The sequence below is a fragment of the Pinus tabuliformis genome, chromosome 7, assembly GCF_031772625.1.
Source record: "Pinus tabuliformis cultivar Carrire ecotype Pingquan chromosome 7, CPIR1, whole genome shotgun sequence".
In the NCBI taxonomy this organism is placed as follows: Eukaryota; Viridiplantae; Streptophyta; class Pinopsida; order Pinales; family Pinaceae; genus Pinus; species Pinus tabuliformis.
Window position 1 is genome coordinate 848,600,468 of NC_142293.1, and position 22,344 is coordinate 848,622,811.

Consider the following 22,344-nt stretch of genomic DNA (forward strand, 5'->3'; position numbering starts at 1 on the left):
TTGGAGAACAGTTAGTTCGGGTCACTTTTTGAGGACACTTAGCTAAGATCACTTGACTTGGACCTGTGGTATCAATACTTCAGACCTTCTACATTTGCGATCATACAAGAATGCCCTAGCTTGAGGCTTAGATCAACATTTGGAGATGTTGCAACCTAAGTTGAAGCTTGAATCTATGGAGTAGTGCATCAAACAGATTTTACCATTCAAATTTTCGGACTGTCTCTGAGCTAGAGCCTAGATAGATTTCTTCTCTAATATGTGAAAGACCTTTCACCTGCGAGCTCGGTCCCGGACATTAATCAAACTCAAACATCCTATGATAGCTTCATCTATATATAGAAAAATCTAGAACTTATTAACTCTTACATGTGGTGTTACACAGGTATGTTGGGTGCCTCTTTGAAGCTCGAACCAGTAAAAACTTTAGAAGAATAGTCACATGTTATGGTTCAAATCTGTGACTTGATTTACCCCCCTCTCAGTATTTCCAACAATTGGTATCAAAGACAACTTCTTCATAATCATCCTAAAAGCTGGAAGAAGGATTCATATGTCACAATGAAGAATGAGGATTGAGGAAAAAGCCCCCAATTTGATGGAACAAATTTGGCTTTTCGAAGCATAGGATGACATTATATCTAATGTTTCTTGGACCTGAAGTATGGCAATCATTTCTAGATGGATATAAAGTTCCATCTACTCCTCCAACAGATCAAGACGGAAGGAAATTTTATAGAGCAAATGCTAAAGCACTAAATTCCATAACAAGTGGAATTTTTCATTAGAAATTTAAAAAATTTAGGAACTATGTTCTACCAAGGAAATTTGGGACTAGCTTATTGATATCTATGAAGGAGACTCCAAGGTCAAGACGGAAAAACTTCAAACTCATAGAAGACAATTTGAAAGTCTTAAAATGGATGACGAAGAAGACATTACAACCTTTTTACTCCGAGTAAATGAAGTTGTCAACTCACTCAAGGGTCTAGGTGAAACCATTGAAGCAAGCATATTTGTACAAAAGGTTTTGAGATCACTTCGAGAATGTTTTGATTCCAAAGTCAGTTCCATAGAAGAAATGAAGGACTTGGATGACCTAAAAATGGATGAACTTCATGGGATTCTTATTGCCTATGAAATGAGAAAAGGAATCCCAAACTCTAAGGAAGCAACATTCCAAGATTCAAAAATATTGAAGAAATGAAAGAATTTTAGTAGTGATCATTGATGATTGCGATACTGAAGCAGAACTAGCAAAATTTGTGATGAAACTAAGGAAAGGATCCAAACTCAAAGGTAAGTATCCTCTCATTTGTTTTAAGTGTGGTAAAATAGGACATTATGCTGCAAAGTGTCCTCACAAACATGATAGTGATGATGAATATGAATATAAAAAGAGGATGTTCAAGAAGAAATAGTCAAATAAGAAGAATTACGTCTCCAAACAAGATGAATCCAATGAAGAAGAATTTGTGAGAAAGAAAAAAACAACTAAATGTGCATTTCTACTCAAAAGGGATAATGATGAGTCTAATGAAGAAGATGACTATGTTGGAAGTAGCGAAGTATTGTTCATGGCATTTAGAAATGATGATGATTCAGAAAAAGAAGATGAAGGAAATGTAGATGAATTACTAATTAGTGAAACTGAAGAAAATTAGAAAATAGAGGAAGAAGGCTATTTCTCTCAATATAGAAAAAGGAGAAGCAAAAAGAAAGGAATAAATCTTGAACAACAAGCTAAAAGAAAGGGAAGAAATATGTGAGAAATGTGAAGTTGAAATTGTCTCTCTAAAGAAAGAGTTGAATCATGCTAATAAGAGCTAGCAAAGCTCTCAAAATCTTGATAACATCCTTAATACTAAAGGATCACAACATAATAAGACTGGAAATGGTTTCAAAGGTGAATCATCAAGTTCAAAGAATAATGCCAATGAAAAAATCCAAAGAAGTTATGCTCACATCCTTTCCAATCACCCAAAAGAAGAAAATTTGTTCCACCAAGAACAAAGGTTGACCTAGTCCAATTACAGCTCAGAATCATCCAATCTTGATTGGTGGAGAAGTCCAATTATAGCTCAGACTTGTGGTGACTTAAAACGTCTAGAGAGTAAAGAACTCATGAAGAATTGAAGGGTTGAACAATGATGAGTTAGGAGACATGAAATATTAAATAATTTGACTTTGAAGAGTGAAGTGAAAAAGTCTTAGACAGTGAAGCATTAGGAGTATTAACGCATTTTTTTTGGACAAGTGAAGCATTGGAGAGAGAAGAGTATTCAGTAAACAAATTAAAAGTTTGGGATAGACATGTGGAGCAATTACAGTAAGTCACTTATTCATTTTATTAAAAAGGTTGAAGGGTTAGTGCCATAGCCATTGGAGCCTCTTAAACAAGGTTGGAGCCTTGAAAAGGATAGGACGGAAGCCTGTAAAACAAAGTTGGAGACTTGAAAAGGATAGGACTGGAGCCCTAGAGGTTAAAGCCTCATAAAATCCAAAGTTGGAGCTTGGCAACAGGTTGGAGCCTCGCAGATTAAAAGGTCGAAGCCCTCAACTTCATTGTGCTCAAACTTTTCTAAAAAGAGAATTAGTGTCCTCACGTGTTCCTAATAAATTCTTATTATTTATTTTTCTAATTATAATTATGAAAACCCTTAAGTGATAAACATAACAAATAAAACTAAATAATGATTCACCCATCTCACTATTTCCAACAAAATAAATGATAAAAATCATTACTGTTGTTTTTCATAATTGCTTTTTTATTCTCATCTAACTATATAAATGAATAAAAACTAGTAAGAAAAAATCACAAATTTGAGAAATACAATCTTAAACCATATAAATTACCCAAAAAAAAATCACCTCATCTATCTAAATTGTAAAGTATTAAAAAAAAATATTAAGATTCTCGCATCATATTAATATTAATTTTTTCCATGATTATTATTTACAATGAGCGATGAAATTAGGACTATACAAAAACATCGTAGTCAACCTTTTTCAATTGTTATATAATGTTATTATAACACAAAATATATAAACTCCTAAAAAGTTTAAAATCATGCGATAATATGTGGTTTAGAAAACTATGTTCACTATGCTTTAACATTTTTTTTTATTAACCATTCTATTATGAATTGAGCCTCAAACATAATAAAATTAAATAAAAAAACATAATATTAAATAAAAATATAATAAAATTAAATAAAAATATATATACACGTTCCATAACATTGACGATCTGGTGTAAATAAGTTAGTATGGTCCCTACGAAGCCCCCATGGTGAAATTGGTAGACACGCTACTCTTAGGAAGCAGTGCGAGAGCATCTCGGTTTGATTGTGAAATGAAAGATGTTTTTTGAGCATGTTGTTTTAATAATATACATAATAAAGTGGGTTGAATATCTATGGTTAAAATCTTGTTATATGGTAAGTATTAAGTTTTTAGGTGCTTACTAATGAAATTAAAAATTATTATATTAATTTATATGGTAAAATAGAACTTAATTTATAGCTATTATTTATATCTTATATATTTTAATGTGATAGAGGGTTTAGATGTATCTCATAAGTAATTATAATTTATTTATTTATTTTTTATATTTGATTAAAATTTTTATAAAATTAAATTCAAATAAAATATTCATAAAATATTTTGATTGTGAAATGAGAGATTTGACAAGTCATGGTATTGGCCTTCCTATTGTAACAAAGCCCATTTAAAAGTTAATGATATCTAGTGTAAGAAGTAAATATTTATAGTTAAAAATATTGTTATATTATAAGTTTATTGTAAATATTAAAGTTTTTATGAGCTTATTACTCCCCTTTACAAATGATTAAGTCTTGTAAATTGAACCTACATACCTACATTACACCTACACATCTATACTATAATGGGCATTACACCTATACATGTATATTAATTTGTAAGTGTCCATAACTATATAGACAATTATATTTGATAAGAAATGTGTTAAATAATTAGTTTTTGTGTTTTTCTTTGTATATATGCCAAAAAAATACAAGGCTTGATTTTTACAATGAAATACTTCTTCCAAATATGATCAAAAGCCTCAGTCAAATAAAGCACTTTTTCTAAAATTGGGAATAATGAATTTGTTGTTCTGTTTCTTTCTATTTATATATGGCAAAACCAAATATGATCAGAATTTTGTTTTAAATGAAATACTTTTTTTATAATGGGGAGTAAAGTGTGTCTATGACATTTTTGAATATTGTGAAATGAGATAATAATTATTATAGACATCTAAAATTTATAATTGACATTCTCAATAGTAAATAGAGTTAAAATTATTTCTAAATATTAATATAAATTCATTTTTTTGATTTAATATTAATAGAAAAAATATTCTGAAAGCCAGTAGTGAGGAAAAAAAAAGCAAAATATATAATAAGACTAGGGTTTCCCACAAAGAATAAAACTAATATGTCATTTTATAAAAACAAAGTCCATAAAAAACATTGACAAATAATTCAATCATTTATTTATTCCCATAACAAATAATTCAATCATTTATTATTCCCATAAGATATGTCATCTATCTATTCATGGGAATGAGTAACAAAACTGATAAATGACTCACTTACAAAATTGATAGATCATTTAATTATTGCAACTAGAATGATAAATGACTCAGTTACAAAATTGAGAGATCATTTATTTATTTATTGCGTTAAAAATCTACAAAATTGATAGATCATTTATTCGTTAAAAATTGATAGATCATTTATTCATTCGGATGAACAGCTACAAAATGGATAAATAGCTCTAGATCAAAATGGATCAGGAACGGAACTTGCACTTACAGTGACGAGACAAAATGGATTAGTAGATAGTCTATCCATCAGTTATGAAGTGAACAGTGAAATAGAGCAAATGGATCACGACAATAATCCATCAGTTATGAGCTGAACAGTCAGCTGCAGCAAAACCAAGAACATATTTCTGCACATCATACTGAAACAAGAAATTTTGCTGCAAAAGATTCCCAATTATATTTGGCGACCCATCCTTAATGGGTTTGAACCCTACGCATCCCACTCCTTCCTCCACCTCCAATACGTAGTTGCCAGAAGGCGGACTAAACATTTTCCCGCCTCCAAAATCAATTGAAAAAGTGGGCAATTTCAGATTCTTCACTCCAGATGTATTAAAGCACAGGTCAAACTGCGCAGGATCTTCTGTTGTAGCCCTCGGATATGCAATGGCCGCGCCGAGGGCCTTCATTATTACGTCATACGCCTCTTTTCTGAAATATGTCAGAGAAGTCCCAGAGTCTACAATGGTCCCTCCATTACCAGAATTACTATCCATCTTCCAAGCATTGCTGGATATGGGAAGACTCTTTCCATCAATCACCATTCCTTGAACTCCAACATAATAACTGGGTGTGCCTCCTCTCAGAATAGGGATATACTGAACGGGCTTCTTTAAAAACTTGGACGACTGTTGGAGAATATCTCCGAAGACCAGCGAGTTTTTCACCGTGAGGGGATTCAGATAGTCTCTTAAGCAGAAAGAAAACTTGCCTCCATATAAAGGTAGAGTTTGTTGAGCAAATGAAGTGAAAGCTTGACCTAATCCCAGCACGCCTCCGGAGCTCACAGGTGAACTCGCAGGCTGGTTCTCCATTCCGCATCCCATCAACACCCTTGTTGCCCCCGGCAACTTAGCTTTGTCATCAGTGGACTTCAAGGTTATGTTTTCCCGGATATAAGGACCGCTGGTGGTGGTGCCATCCATGTAACCCTGGCTGTACCTGCACGCCTTCATGGAACCATAACATGCTGTCTTGGGGGCTAGTACAGAAACTGCAGTGCAATCTTTGGAATTACAGGGAATATATGATAAAGTGGAGGATTTTGTGGGTTGGAACGTGGGAAGGGGCTTTGCGGTCGCGGATCGGATATTGGGATTGCAATTCACCCACACAAGATCGCTGCCTGTGTCTGGAACCATGAGAACCTTCTGAGGAGGGGTTCCCACGCTGAGATCCACGAAATAAAGAGCCAATCCCATGTCTAGTGCACCAGAGCCTATAGGCATTTCAAAGCCTGAATTTCCTAGCCTCCTGTGATGATAAGTCGAAGTATTATTATTCATGGATTGGCAGGACCTTCTAATTCGCATGGAGTCCACAAGTAAAAGTTGTTGTATCATGTCATGTCTGCTTCTCAAATGCTTCTTGTGGATCATTTTCATCTCCATCTTCACACTTATATTTTCACCTCCACCTCCATTTGCATGTTGCAGCAAGAAGAGACAGTGCAGGATGTATAGCAAGAGAAGCACGCCGTGTTTCGCCATATTTCTGATATGCAGAATCAGTGTCACCCTAGTATCACCAAATCATTCCACGCGAAAATGGAGGCCATGCTTTAAAATTTATACTAATTTACCTTCACATTAAAACAATAAATTACAACTACTTTGAATAGATCAAAACGGTCGGCCTGGTGTGAAAATAAAACCAAAACTCTGAGCCTGGTGTCAACAACTCCCCCGACGCTCAATAAATCAAAACAGTTCGTGGGTCCGAAAACAAACTGAAAACGGTCGGGCTGGTGTGAAAATAAAACCAAAACTGTAACCCTGGTGTCAACAACTCCCCCACGGCTCTTCTTAATGATAGTTTTTTAAGAGTTCACGTGATATTAAATTAAGGAGTCAGTTATACGTGAACACTTTTGGTTATTTAGTTGGAGCTTAACTTTTCATAGAAAAATGGCTGATTTGTTCAGTAATTATTACGTTATTCCATACACTTCTATAAACTAAGTGTTATTATTCATTATGCTTCCGTCAACTAAGCATTATTATTTCTTATACTTCCATAACCTTATATCCATTGTTTCACGAATATTATTATTTCTTATACTTCCATAACCTTATATCCATTGTTTCACAAAAATGGGGGTTAGGGCAAGCTAAGCAACGGGTTGACCATATCCTTTGTTTCACAAAAATGGGGCCTTGTGCATCAATTCGACATCCAGCTTCATTGTAACCTTAGAACAAATTTTCTTGGCAATAAATGGACACTTCGACATCCAGCTTCATTATAACTCAAACAGATTTTCTGGGCTATAAGTGGACAATTTATTGGTTATTTTATTCTTCTATGTTATAATGGCTATTAAGATATTTAATTATTTAGTTAGTTAGTTACTCAACTTTCTATTGAAAATTGATTAATTGATTTGTTCATTTATAGTAAATTTTATAAAAATGATTAATATATTTATTTTCCCTATATATCAATAAATTTAAGATATGTAATTTATTTAGTTAGTTACTTAATTTTTTATTAAAAAATATTAATTAATTTGTTCATTTATTTATATTTGTAAAAATATTAATTATTTACCTTCTATATATCAATAAATTAAATACTTATAAAATAATACATCTCAATAAATTAAATACTTATAAAATAATACATCTCACATTGTAAAATAATTGAATTTTTTTTTTTAAATAAACTGAATCATAAATCTATTCTAAATTATTTTATTAATTATGAAAAGAAATTGATATATGAATTAATCATAAATATAATAAGATTTTCCATTATGGAGGGATCATAAAAAAAATTAATGTATAAATAGGATTTGTTACAATATCATGGGCCAATATCATGTATTACTAATACCTCATGCTCAAAAAATATCATTCATATTCATATGACACATCTTCACATCATATTAATAAATTTAATTAAAAAAGAGAAAGAGCTTAACTACTTTGGATATAAATCTTTGTGTAGACTACTAAAAATATGCTAGAATATTATTAGGCAATTAAATCTCTATGATCCACCTATTAATTATTGATAATTAAATTAAAATTCTAAAAGTCCTATTCTAAATGCATTCCGACAATATTTTGATAAAATCAGGGGGGGTTTTGTAAATCATGTTTTTGTAAAACTTCAAGATTTTGGGTGCTCAACACGTTTTTGATGGTACCAAATCCATTTTCACCATCAAAAACATGATTCACACCCAAGATTCCGTCCACTTTTGAGGCCTCAGTGCTCGCCTCGCTAGGCTTGTCCATTCTAATATTCATATTTTCTTATTATTATAGTTATTTTATCTTTTTCCTAACCACATCCAATTAAAGTGTTGTAATGGTTTATGAATAGTTCAATTATTTATTTAGTTAGTTAGGCCAAGTTGTATTAAAAAAATGATTGATTTGTCCACTCACTAAGTTTTACTCCATACACATCGGTAAACTAAATACTATTATTCCTTACACCTCCATAAAAAAAGAAATTGGTTGACTATATCCCACATCTCACAAAAATGAGGCCCCATGCATCATTTTAACATGTACCTACATTATAAGACTAGATTGTTTTTATTAACAATTTTCCTTGGTTTTCAACAATATTAGTTTTACCATTGTTTATATTCATCTAACATTTTTATTTAACATTAAAATGAACTTGTGTTACCATTCTTATCTTAGCTAAGAACAACATAAGTCATCACTAATCTCTCCATAATACAATTGTCTAACCACACAAACATACTCTAAGACATGAATTTTGAGTTTTATTAGTTGTATAGAATTTAACTATATCGACTCATACATATTTTCTTAAAAATGACTCTCCACCATTTTAAATTAACAAGAGTATGGCATGAGAAAGGATGATATATTATAGGGGGTGGTGGGGTCTATGTCGCACCTTGCAATGAATGGAGGACACTTGGCACACTATCTCCCATCCATATGTCATGGTAGTTATGAAATCATCCAAGATCTAGGGAACTCCATTTATGTCACGTAGTTGTTGCAACCATATGTTCACTTCTTCTAGGATGTTTCAAGTTATACTCCTCAACGACTTAATCACTTCAATTTGCACTCCTTCACCCATTTCTCAACAATGGACAATGAGTGTTTCCTTTAGTTCCTTGCTCCATTGGTGGCTTTCAAAAGTGAAAGCTAACAAGAATAAGTCTTCTCATGATCCTCTATTCACTTTAGTGCTCAGTCTTCATAGTTCTTGCCCCCCATATTTTCATTCTTAATCATTATTCATGCTTCAATCCCCACCATGATGAGGCATTAGGCTCAGTGCCATAGGAGACGTGATACTTGCAACTCACAAGGTGGTTGATGCACCAAGTTCAAAGTTAAATCCTCGGCTCAAAAGTTTCATGAGGAGACTTCTCCATAAATTTAGCATGATCTTAGGGAGGTTGAGGAGGACACTCATCAGGAAAATGACTATCATTTAGAATATGAAATTCTTACAAATATTGTAGCTTAGGTCCTTATTACTAGCCATGCTTTTGGGTGTGGGAAGTAATATATAATTTTCATTATTGATTCATAATGGAAGATGAAGTCTCTATTGGGAAAAGTTCTCCTTGAGGGAAATGATGCAAAGGATTAAATTCTTCTTATGTTAGATGAAATGCAAGGATACCAACCAATGAGTAGAAAGTATTGAAGCTAGTCTTTTCCCAAGGCCGAGGAGCTATTGGTTAAGCAGAAGCCACAACTCTAATTTTTTGAATGAGTTAAACCTTTGGATCCTCTATTTTTTAGTTTTTCTACATATATTACCATAGGAAAGGACAAGAATCTCAAATTACTTTGTATTCCCTTGTTATGGACTTCTCATAAAATCAAATTTTGTTCTATTTTGAACTTGAACTCTTTAAAGACAAAATCGTGATGCACTTCCAACGGTTTAATTTCCAAAGTCGCATATGAAAGGCATGCACAAGGCCTTTGAGAATGTAACTTTCTAAATGATCAATGAAGTTGGCTTTCACAATACACCACCCCCACCCCCAACCCAAAAAATAAATAAATTAAAAAATTGACCCAACTCAACTAACCCCATGAATGTGTTGTTCATTAATTGTCATTCAAGTAAATATGAAACACACTTGATGACCACACTTGGAGCCCTAATTAAGATTCCCTAACCCTTATCCTACTCCCAATGTTCTTATCCATGAAGAATCCTAAAAACCCCAAGGTACGTACTATAAATTCATGAACAATCATAAACAAAATCAAATTTTAACATATTTAAGACATCATAACACAATTACCCCTTCGCTAGCTTGTAGAAGACTCTTTCCTCTTTCCAATGAGCCCTCACTCATCCTCTAAATCTGAGTAGGGTAAGAGAAAATGATTTTTTAAGATAAAATATCATATTCTCTACCCTTGCTGACCTAAGCTCAGTTAAATTAAGTCGAACTCACTCTAAAGTGTGAAAATTTCTAAATAGAAATCTTACTGCAATGATTAAAACATTATAAAAGGTAAATGTAAGGAAAAATATTGGCACAAATACAATCACAATGACAGTTATTTTTGGACAATCGTCCCCTGAAAAACCCAATGTGGGAAAATTAGTGCAGTAGATTAGGGTTTTATTATTCTTTAGTAAATTCTCATGTACAAATTACAACTAGCAAAATAGGAATCAAAAATTTTACACACACTTCATGACAAATTTCTGACCCAGGTGAAACACTTCTTCTTCCCCGGAATCCTTTTGCGTCCCTGTACGTCAAATTTACCACATTGGTCTAGTGTCAAGTTACCCACGCAGGCTCTGCATAAATCTCCCTTTGCGCTGCCTCTTTCTGCGTCACCCTGTTCCTTCTTTGCATCTTGCTTCCTTGCACTCTCTAAATATGTTGATGCCCTCTCTTCCTTTCTCACCTGCAACTCTCCCTTTGATTCAATTTTCTCTTGCTGAACCTTGACCAGTGAGAAAGTTGATCTTACTCGGGTAACTCAGTATCTGCCTCTTGTGTGTTCGATAAGTTCCCATCAAACATCCTCTTATATTCCTCTCATTGATCCATCAACGGACCAGATTATATTCTAATAGATGGTTAGGATCATTTGACTTGATCTCTGCCTTCTTCTAGAAGTTTCACCAACAATTTAGATTAATAGCCATTAATTATTTTAATTTCCTAAGTTTAGACTTAGGGTCCCATTAAAAATAGTTAATTATTTTAATAAAATTGTCTCCAGGTGGAATTTCCCAAATTGATTTCTAGGTATTGGAGAATGAATGTGTCGAAGCCTTCCTGCAAATTTTGAGGCCTATGTCACATCCAAAGCTACCCAAAATAAACACTACCTCTTAGAGAGGAATGTGCTTTAGCAATATACTGTTGATGTATAACACTCTGACTTTGAAGCATCATCCTCTACATTGATGATTACTGACATGTTGTCCACCAACTACTACGTTTCTCCTATAACTATACTGTTGCTGACACTGCCAACACTGCATCCATACTACAACTCCCTCTCAATGTCTACATATGTGTTGTTGCTCGCACTACCACTGCCAACTGTCCCTGCACTGTAAACTACTTCTGCTACTGAAATGGATTTTCTACCATACCCATCTGCTCTCTGAACTGAGTGAAATTAGCTCTTCCGAGAGCCTTTGTGGGTATATCAACTACTTGCTCTCTTGTGAGGATATATTGTAGCTATATTGCCCACGCTGAACACAGCCTCTAATAAAGTGACAATGGATATCTATGTGTTTGGACCGATCATGAAATACTGGATTCTCATAGAATTTGATACAACTCTGATTATCATGGTAAACCTTGGTCACTTCTATCCTTTTTCTGAACAAGCTCACAAGAAATTTTCTGAGTCATATAGCTTCAGACGTAGTTGTGTTGGCTACCATATATTCTACTTTTGTTGAGATTAGAGATACCAATTTCTGCTTCCTACTGCACCAAGATATTATATCTGATCTAACACTGGGGAAAAACCCCGAGGTACCTTTTTGGTCTACTAAATTACCTGCCCAATCTACATCAGTGAACCCATTCAAACTAACGTCCTCCCCTCAAAATATTTCAATCCATATCCGACTATTCTGTGTACATACCTAAGAATGTGTCTAGTTGTCGCCCAATCCACTCGTTTTGGTTCCACCATGAATTGACTAAGAGTGTTGAAATCAAAACAAATGTTTGGACTAGTGTTGACCATATACATGAGCGACCCAATGAGCTACCTATACAAGGTGGGATCTACTTCCTTATCTCCTGGTGCATCTATTTTCTTTCATTTGGTGATCATGGGAGGAGGCATGGGTTGACCATCCGGCATTCTAAATCTCTTCAGAAATTTTGTACCGTACCTTCCTTCTCCAAGGAAGATATCCCCATTCCTCTCCCAAAGTTCCAACCCAGAAAATAATGCATCAACCCCGGGTCCTTTATGTCAAATTCAGCTTCAAGATTCTTCTTGCAATCCTAGATGAGCCTAGATGACCCAAGTAAGAATAGGTCATTTACATAAAATACCATAATAAGTGGTTCATTATCTACCATCAAATAGTAGAGATTTGGATGAGCATAACTCTTAAAAAATCCCAACTACTGCAAGTACTAACTATCAATCTCTCCATACCATGCTCTGGATGCCCACTTGAAGCCATATAGGGCTTCCTTTAACTTGCAAACATGAGTTCTCTTCTCATGAGTTTTGAAGCCTTCGGGTTGTTCTATATACACGTCCTCTTCTATCACCCCCTTCTAGAATGATGCCTTGACATCCATCTGGTGAATCTTCCATCCCATTTGAGATGCTAGGGATATAACAAATATGATAGAGGTGTTTTGAGAAACTGGGGCGAAGGTCTCTTCATAGTTTGTTCCTTCTTTCTAAGCATACCACTTTGCCACGAACCTTGCCTTGTACCTCTCTATACTGCCATTTGCAGAATACTTGATCTTATAGATCCATCGTGATCCTACAACTGATCTATCTTTTGGTCCAAGTACTACTTCCCAGGCATCATTCATCACGATGGAATTGTATTCTTCCACCATGGAATTCACCCATACTTGGTGTTGAACAACTTCCTGAAAGCTTTTTAGGTCCCTATACTACTAGCGTAACCCCTTATTGTTATAAGTGCAACCCCTTATTATATTGTTATGCCCATGTAGTCCCCATATTGTTATTATTGTGCCCCATAGAAGCCCACTATTGTTATTATTGTTCCCTTACATTATTATTGTTATGTCGACTCTGATTATATTATGACCCTTAGACTCCTATATATAGAAATGAGGTCTTGTCATTTGTATCTTCCAAGAATTGTTCATTTGTGTAATGTAAAGGAGGTTGCCCCCTCGAAGAGGCTTATTTATAAGGCATTTATCTATCTTTTCTATCTTTTTGTGAGTTGGTTTCATAACATTTGGTATGAGAGCTTTGGATTCTAGAGTTTCGTTGCTCCAAATAGGTCATCGTAAAATTTTCACTATAACTGTTTCGCTACGAAGTTTCAAAAGCTAAAAAAAACCCATTTGAGAAGAAATCAGTTTGAACCTCGGATCTGAATTTCATATATTTTCTTGCTATATTTTCGGAGATATGATCTGAGTACGTTAGGGATTTTGCAAGCTCTAGAATTTCATCTCAAACAGGTCAGCATGGAATTTTCGCTATAAATTTGTTTCTACAAAGGCTTAGACTCTGAAATTACAACTCATTTGAGCTGAAATCGTGGTGAAGCTTGAGCCCGAATTTCAAATTTTTCTTTGTTATATTTACAGAGATACGGTCGAAGACATTTAGGGTTTCTGCAAGCCCCTGAATTACTTCCCAAATAGGTGACCTTGGAAAAATTGTCATAACTCTCTCTCTGAGAATCTGATTCAAATTTTGTAAGAAGTGACAAAAATCAAATGCGATGTAGTTTGTTGGATATCATTTTCAGAATCTAAGGTCGAAAAAGTGACACATGACACTTCGTACATGTTCGCTCTACTGAACAAGTCTATAATTAGGTCATCGTAGGAGAGTTGACATAACTCTTCCTTGCAGAATTAAATCTTAATCGACCTTATGGGGTTCGAAAGAGGACTCAGAGGGCTACCGCAGGTCCCAATTTTAGACATTGGAGATATGCAATTTCAGATATAATACAGATTCAAGATCGAGGTCCTAAAAGCACGAAAAAGAATGACTTGAATCAAGAAAATAGAAACACATAGTAATCAAAATTGGATGGATGATTTGAAGAATGTGATTGAATCTAAGATAAATAGTTTTACTATTCCATGGAAGTTGATATCGAGGATATGAAAGCATATTGGAAAAAATGCAGGGAATATTTGAATAAAGACATGGAAGGTTTGAAGGAAGGTGGGACAAAGCTATTACAGGAAAGGCCTCCTAATGGTGAAAAGGTGGTATAGGAAACTCATGATGAGAACAAAAGTAATGTTAATCATGATTTCATAGAATCTAACATTGGATTGAAGACCCAACATATTCCAAAGGTAGATATGAGGAAGTTTGATGGGAAGGATACCGTAACATGGATACTACAGATGGAGAAATATTTTGATCTACATAATGTGAAAAATGCACGAAAGGTACATATTGCATCTTTAGATTTAGAACTGAATCAATTTGTATGGTATAGAGGAATTTGTTCTCGTAAACAGCTTGTCACTTGGTCAATTTTTGCGAAGGAAATGATAGCACATTATGAGGATACAAAGAGCGACACCTTCTTTAGCCAAATGATAAATCTCAAACAAAAGGGTTCAATGGCAGAGCACATTGAGGACTTCCAAAAATTGAATATAAGGGTAAATGATATTCCAGAGAAGCATAGGATTGAAGTCTTCATAGGGACTTTAAATGATAACATCCAACATGATGTTTTCCTTTGGGAACCTGATTAATTGGAGAAGGCATACAGTTTGGAAAGAAAAATTGAAGGAAAAATTATGGCAACAAGGAAGCCTACCACTCATAACTATAAAGATATAACTATTTTTTCTCCTATCCATTCACCACCTACAAGGTTGACGCCAAAACAATTGGAAGAAAAAATAGCAAAAGGGCTTTGTTACAATTGTGATAGAAAATACACTAAAGGTCATAAGTGTGCTGAGAATAAATTAATTTACATAGATGGGGAAGAGGAACAAGAAAAAGGAACAAGAAACTTCGAAAGAAGGGGATATACACTAGGAACCAATCCCAAAGAAAGATGAAATGAATTTAACCATATCTTGTAATGAATTGACAAGAATTACCACTCCTCAAACTTTCAAGATAGAAGGGCATATCAAGAAGAAAAAGGTAATAGTGTTGATTGATTCAGGTAGTACCCATAATTTTATTCATTGTAAGATATCCAAGGAATTGAATTGCTTCCTATATCCAACACCAGAGTGCCAAGTGATGGTTGCAAGTGGAGGAACCATAAATTTCTCTGGAAAGTGCCATAATATCAAGCTATCCATGGGAGAATATGTATTGAATATCTCAATGCTTTCCATTCCAATGTGTGGTGTTGATGTTGTACTAAGAGTCCAATGGCTACAATCCTTGGGTACATAGCTTTTAATTTTCAATAACGTTTCATGAAATTTTCTTCGGAAGGAAAGGAAGTTGAACTAAGGGGTATCACAGGGAAACATAGAAAGATAATCTGCTCTAACGAAATGACAAAGCTTCTAAAGAAAGAACAAGGAGATGTAATTGCACAATTTTGTTCGCTATAGGTTCCCACATCGAAATCATCTGTTTCTCCATATCTCCAAAAAGTATTGGACAATCATTCCAAGTTATTTCAGACTCCCAAAGGCCTCCCACCTATTTGTGATCATGAAAATGCTATTTATCTGATCCTAGGAAGTGTTCCTCCAAACATCATGCCTTACAGATATCCATATGCCCAAAGGAGTGAAATTGAATGTATGGTTGCAGAAATGTTAGAGGTTGGTATAATTATCCAACCAAATTCAATAAACAAAGCAAGGCATGAATGGAAGAATGAAAAAGTAGGGTGGGAACTCGTTCAAAAGTTGCAGAAGATCCTAGTTCAAACAATATTGCCAGAACTTGGTGAGGAAGGAAAAATCATATTTGATCCTAGGGCAGTCACAGAAGAAAGAACCCCACAGCTAAAAAATCGATCAATTTCAGAGTATCTCATCAAGTGGAATAACTTACCTGCTGAAGATTCCACATGGGAGGACAAGAATTTTATACAAAATCATCAAGAACTACTCAAGCATTGAGGACAACACTTTTTGAAGGAGAGGGGCATGTTAGGTCCCTATTATACTAGTGTAACCCCTTATTGTTATTAGTACAACCCCCTTATATATTGTTGTGCCCATATATTCCCCATATTGTTATTATTGTGCCGCATAAAATCCTACTATTGTTATTATTGTTGCCTTACATTATTATTGTTATGTCGGCTGTGACTATATTATGACCCCTTAGACTCCTATATATAGAAAGGAGGCCTTGTGATTTGTATCATGCAAGAATTTTTCATTTGTGTAATGTAAAGGATCTTTCCCCCTCGAAGAGTCTTATTTCTAAGGAGTTTATCTATCTTTCTATATTTTTGTGATCTGGTTTCATAACAAAGCTAGAGGGTTCTTCAACTTGAGCTACCAATGCCTAGTATCGATAAAGTTGTCTACGCTTCCTTTTCTCGGTTCTAGGAGCTCCAACAAACTCCTCTGTGCCCCTTAATTTTTATCATACTTCTTTACTGATTCTACCACTGGTGGTGGGAGGTTCAACCAACTCTTCCTCCTCATACCATCATTCCATCTACTGAGAACTATATGCATTTCTTCCTTTTGAGGAGATACTGGTACTAGTCACTGTACTTGATCCAGGTGTTTTTCCTCCTACCTGTCCTCCTTGCTACTCCTACTTCTCTTGGACGAATGGAACATCTCCTAATTGATCTTCTACAGGCATCTCATGAGATTCCCTCAAAGCTCTGTCCTCCATGAACTTTGCATCTCGTCTTACTAAAATCTTCCTGATGCTAGGAATGTAAATTCGGTATGCCTTTGATGTCTCCTTGTATCCTATGAGATACCCCTTTTCTGTAGTCTGATCTAGTTTACTGCGCTTCTCATCTGGAATGTGATAATAAGCCATGCTTTCGAATATCTTGAGATGATTGACTTCTGGCTTCTTTCCTGTGAAGACTCCTTCGAGTGTTTTCTTTCCCAATGCTCTGTGAGGAGTTCTATTATGGATATACATTATTGTGTTGCAAGCTTCTGCCCATAGATACCTATGTAGATCTTGATCATATAACATAGCTTTGGCTGTCTTAACAATAGTTATGTTTTTCCGTTCTACTACTCCATTATGCTCTAGATTATATGGAGTTGTCCACTTTCTTTTAATGCCCTCCTTTGTGTAGAAATTTGTGAAGTCTTTGTACGTATATTCTCCACCATTATCTAAACACAATACCATTATCTTTTTCCCTGTAATATTTCCAACAAGAGATTTAAACTCTTAGAAATAATCAAAGACCTCATCCTTGGTCTTTAGGAAATAGATCCAGGTTTTTCTGGAGTGATCATCGATAAAGGCGACGATTTGCCACCACTAAGAGCTTTTGTGGACATGGGACCATAGATATCTGAGTTTATTAATCCTAATACACATTCTACTCTATTGTTACTTTTGGAAAAAGTTTCTATAACATACTTCCCTAGCACACGTCCTCTATGTAAGTCATCATGTTCACTACTAAGGACTGGTACTCCTATAATAGTCTCGTTGAGAATCCTTAGTGCTCCATTGTGTAAATTACCCATTCGCCTGTGCCATAATTCATTTCACTCCTTTTCACCATTATAGTTGCTATCTATACAACTTGTTGCTTCAAATCCCAATTTTCCTTTTCTTCTTCTAGCTTGGATTCTTGACGTATACTTTTTTTTCCCATGAAGTATCCATCATATCCATTTTCCTGTAACTAGGACATTGAAATGAATTCATTCCTAATCCTTGCACATGTAGAACATTAGTGGCTCTGATACTGGTCCCTACTTTCGTCTAAAATTCTATGGTTCCTCTCCCTTCTGGAGTACATTTCGTTATGTTTCCCATAGTAATTTTGAATTCCATTTGTTTTCTTGACAGCTCAAGAAATGTTCTCGTACTCCAGTCATAAGAGTTGAAGCCCTGCTATGAATGTACCAAACATCTGTTGATGCTAAATTTGCTAGGCATGCAAATTCTTCATCTAATCTGGTAGATAAATCTAAGACACGTTGAGTATTCATATTGTGCCAATTTATCATGCTAACGTTAGGGAATTTTTTAGATCTAAAATGGGCCTCCTAAGGAAATTATAAAATAATAGTGGAAATAATAAAATAAGATTAGATTACATCATCAAATTTTAGAGGGAAAAAAGAAAAAACTTTTTTCAACTTATCTCCCTATGGGTTTACTCAAATTTTGAGGAGAAACACTCGTTGGATGAAAAATTTGATTCATCATCCAAGGTGTACCCATGTTGCATACTTTCGATGGATGCTACTATACGAAAAATGAGAAATACATGAAAAACGTGATTGCAATCACGTGTTTTCATGTATTTCTCATTTTTCGTGTAGCAGGGTCAATCGAAAGTATGAAACATGGGTATTCCCTGGGTGAGGAACCAAATTTTGCATCCAACGAGTACTCCCACTCGAAATTTGAGTAAAACCGTAGGGAGATAAGGTAAAAATACGAGTTGAAAAAGTAGTTTTATTATTTTATTATTTTTTAATATTTTAGTTTTTTACTCCAAAAATGGTGAATCATCTCCCATGGTTGACATCATCATCTTGAATCCTATTGGTTATTATAAAGTTTATTTTTTTGTACATTTTTCTTAGGAGACCCATTTTAGACCTCAAAAGTCCCCTAATGTCTATCTGAGTAGCTACTGTAGGAAAAATTGCATCCCACCTGAGACAACCCTCCTTGTTGAATCTTCCATTGCGGTGTTCCTTATACCACTCACAAATTTCGATTGGAAAGACTTACCTCTCCGTTGACTCACTCAGAGAGAGTTTTCCCAGTAAATCCAATCTTCTTGGCTTTGAACTGCACAAGCCCCTTGGCGATTCGAATTACTACCCCTTTAGGAATTTCGAATTCCCTTCTCCTTTCAACGCTAGGTATTTCAACTACTTCCTTCTGCTTCCCTTTAGCTTTGATACAATGTGAAAATTTCCAAATAGAAATCCTATTGCAGCGATTAATATTATTTCTTCTACTTATTATCTCATAAATAAATTATACACAGTGTTCTTATGACAAATATCGAAATATATTCTACTGCAGCCTTCAGAGTTAAAACATTACAGAAAGTAAATGTAAGGAAAAACACTGACACAAATACAATCACAATGACACAGTTAATTTTTGGACAATTGTCCCCAGAAAAACCTAATGTGGGAAAATCGGTGCAATAGATGAGAGTTTTATTATTCTTGAACAAATTCTCATGTACAAATTACAACAAGCAAAATAGGAATGAGAAATTTTACAGACGCTTCCTAATAAATTTCTAACCCAGGTGAAACACTTCTTCTTCCCCAGAATCCTTCTGTGCCCCTCTACATCAAATTTATCACACTAGCCCAACGTCAAGTTACCCACGCAGGCTCTACATCAATCTGCTCTACGCAACCTCTTTCTACGTCACCTTGTTCCTGCTCTGTGTCTTGCTTCCTTGCACTATGTGAATATGTTGATTCCCTGTCTTCCTTTCTCACCTAAAACTCTCCCTCTGATTCAATTTTCTCTTTTTGAAATTCGACCAGTGAAAAAATCGATATTACTCAGGTAACTGAGTATCTGCCTTTGGTGTGTTCTCTAAGTGCCCATTAAGCCTCCTCTTATATTCCTCTCCTTGATCCATCAAAGACCAGATTAGATTATAATCAATGGTTAGGATCATTTGACTTCATCTCTGCCTTCTTCTAGAAGTTTCACCAACAGTTTAGATTAATACCCATTAATTATTTTAATTTCCTAAGTTTATACTTACGGTCCCATTAAAAATAATTAATTATATTAATAAAATTGTCTCTGGGTGGAATTTCGCAAAACAATTTCTGGGTATTGGAGAATGCATGTGGCCAAGTTTTCTTGCCAATTTTTAGGCCTAGATCACATCCAATGCTACCCCAAATCAACACAAAGAGTCATGTCCCTTCAATTAAAATAAAAAATATGTATATATAAAAGTTCAAGCTCCTTCATTTGACATATATCCACTCATTGAAGACTAATTCATAGTATAACATAGAAGGTGAAGTTCACAACTCGTCAATGAAAGGAGGCTGAGGAGGAAATATTCTAAGGTTAAATGTTGGGTCCCTATAATACTAGTGATTACCCCATTACTATTGTAGTTGTATCCCTTATTAATATTGTTGTGCCCCTATTGCCCCCATATTGTTATTACTGTGCCCCATAGAATCCCTCTATTGTTATTTTTGTGGCTTTATATTATTATTGTTAGGTCGGTTGGGTTATATTGTGACTCCTTAGACTCCTATATATAGAAAGGAGGTTTTGTCATTTGAATCATCCAAGAATTGCTCATTTATGTAATGTAAAGGAGGTTTCCCCCTCGATGAGGCTAAATTCTAAGGCGTGGATCTCTCTTTTCTATCTTTTTGTGAGCTGGTTTCACAACATTTGGTATTAGAGCTTTGGATTCTAGGGTTTCGCTACTCCAAATAGGTCATCGTGGCATTTTTGCTATAACTTTTTTTCTGCGATGTTTTAGAAGCTAAGAAAAAAAACCCATTTGAAAAGAAATTGGGCTGAATCTTGGGTCCAAATTTCAAAGCTTTTGGCCCTATATTTGGGGAGATATGATCTGAGGAAGTTGGACTTTTTGAAGACTCCTGAATTACATTCCAAAAAGGTGACCTGGGGAAAATCGTCATAACTTTCTCTCTGAGCATCAGATTGAAATTTCGTAAAATGGTACAGAAAGAGGATGGACTGTAGTTTCTTGTATATCTTTTTCAAATCCAAAGGTCAAAACAATGACTCGTGGCACGTCGTACAAGTTTGCTCTACTGAACTAGTCTATAATCAGGTCATCTTGGGAGATTGTGCATAACTCTTCCTTGGAAAATCCAACTTGGATCAGACTATTGGCATTGGAAAAAGGACACAGAGGGCTACTATAGATCACAATTTCAGAACTGGATGATACAAAATTGGAGAGATACATCAGATTCAATATCAAGCTTCTACAAAGTGAAAAAAGGTGTGCAGTTTTTTTAAAATTTTTGCATAAGATTGGTTTGAAAAATTAGTTTGAATCGGTAATTGATGCCCCAAGGAAAGAAAATGCAAACACCTAGTAAGCAACCTGAAAGCTCTAGCATGACTTATGAAGAAGAGGAAGAAATGCAACATGATATATCAAAATTATGAGACCAAGTGCAACAAGTGTCACTTGCACAAAAAGAAACAAAACCTAAGATGCATGGTTTAAGGAAAGATGTAGAAGCTAAGATGGATGGTTTAAAGAAAGGTGTAGAAGCTAAGATGGATTGTTTAAAGAAAGGTGTAGAAGCTAAGAAGGATGGCATAGAAGCTAAGATGAATGGCATGGACACTAAAATTGATGGCATGGATGATAAGATGGAAGAATTGAAGATAAATATGAATAAGTTGCTACAAGAAATGGTCACTAATGGTGAAAGGGTAGTAAAGGAAACTCATGATGAGAACAAAAGAAATGTTAATCATGATTCCATAAACTCTAATGTTGGATCAAAGACCCACCATATTCCAAAAATCTATATGAGGAAGTTTGATAGCAAGGATCCCGCAACATGGATATTACAGATGGAGCAATTTTTCGATCTCAATAATGTGAAAAACACACAAAAGGTACGTATTGAAACTTTATATTTGGAACCAAATCAGTTTGTATGGTATCAATGGCTTTTCTCTCATAAACAAATTATCGCTTGGGCAATTTTTACGGAAGAATTGATAGCACATTATGAGGATACAAAAAGCAACACTTTTTTTAGCCAATTGATAAGTCTCAAACAAAAGGGTTCAATAATGGAGCATATTGAGGAGTTCCAAAAATTGAACATAAGGGTAAAAAATATTCCAGAGGAGCATAGGATTGATGTGTTCATAGGGACTTTAAAGGATAATATCTAACATGATGTTCACCTTTGGGAACCTGATTCATTAGAGGAGGCATTCAGGTTAGCAAGAAAAATGGAAAGCAAAATTATGGCAACCAGGAAGCATACCACTCAAAACTATAAAGATGGAAGTGTTGTTGCCCCTAGTCTTCCATAACCTATAAGGTTGACACCACAACAATTGGAAGAAAAAATGGCAAAAGGGCTTTGTTACAGTTGTGATAGCAAATACACTAAAGGTCATAAGTGTGCTGAGAAGAAATTATTCTACATAGATTGTGAAGACGAA

The 22,344-nt window shown here is 34.8% G+C and overlaps 1 protein-coding gene across 1 annotated transcript; it reads right to left on the minus strand.

Annotated features, from left to right (window-relative positions):
- Positions 1-4,932: 4,932 nt before the first annotated feature.
- On the minus strand, positions 4,933-6,342 carry LOC149250290 (aspartic proteinase NANA, chloroplast-like). The gene has a single exon (XM_089453613.1). It carries the CDS (start codon positions 6,340-6,342, stop codon positions 4,933-4,935), a length of 1,410 nt encoding a protein of 469 aa, XP_089309739.1.
- Positions 6,343-22,344: the final 16,002 nt, after the last annotated feature.

What these genes read in the sequence shown, in the direction of transcription:
- LOC149250290 (XM_089453613.1), bottom strand. Translation starts at nt 6,342, where the DNA reads ATGGCGAAACACGGCGTGCTTCTCTTGCTATACATCCTGCACTGTCTC.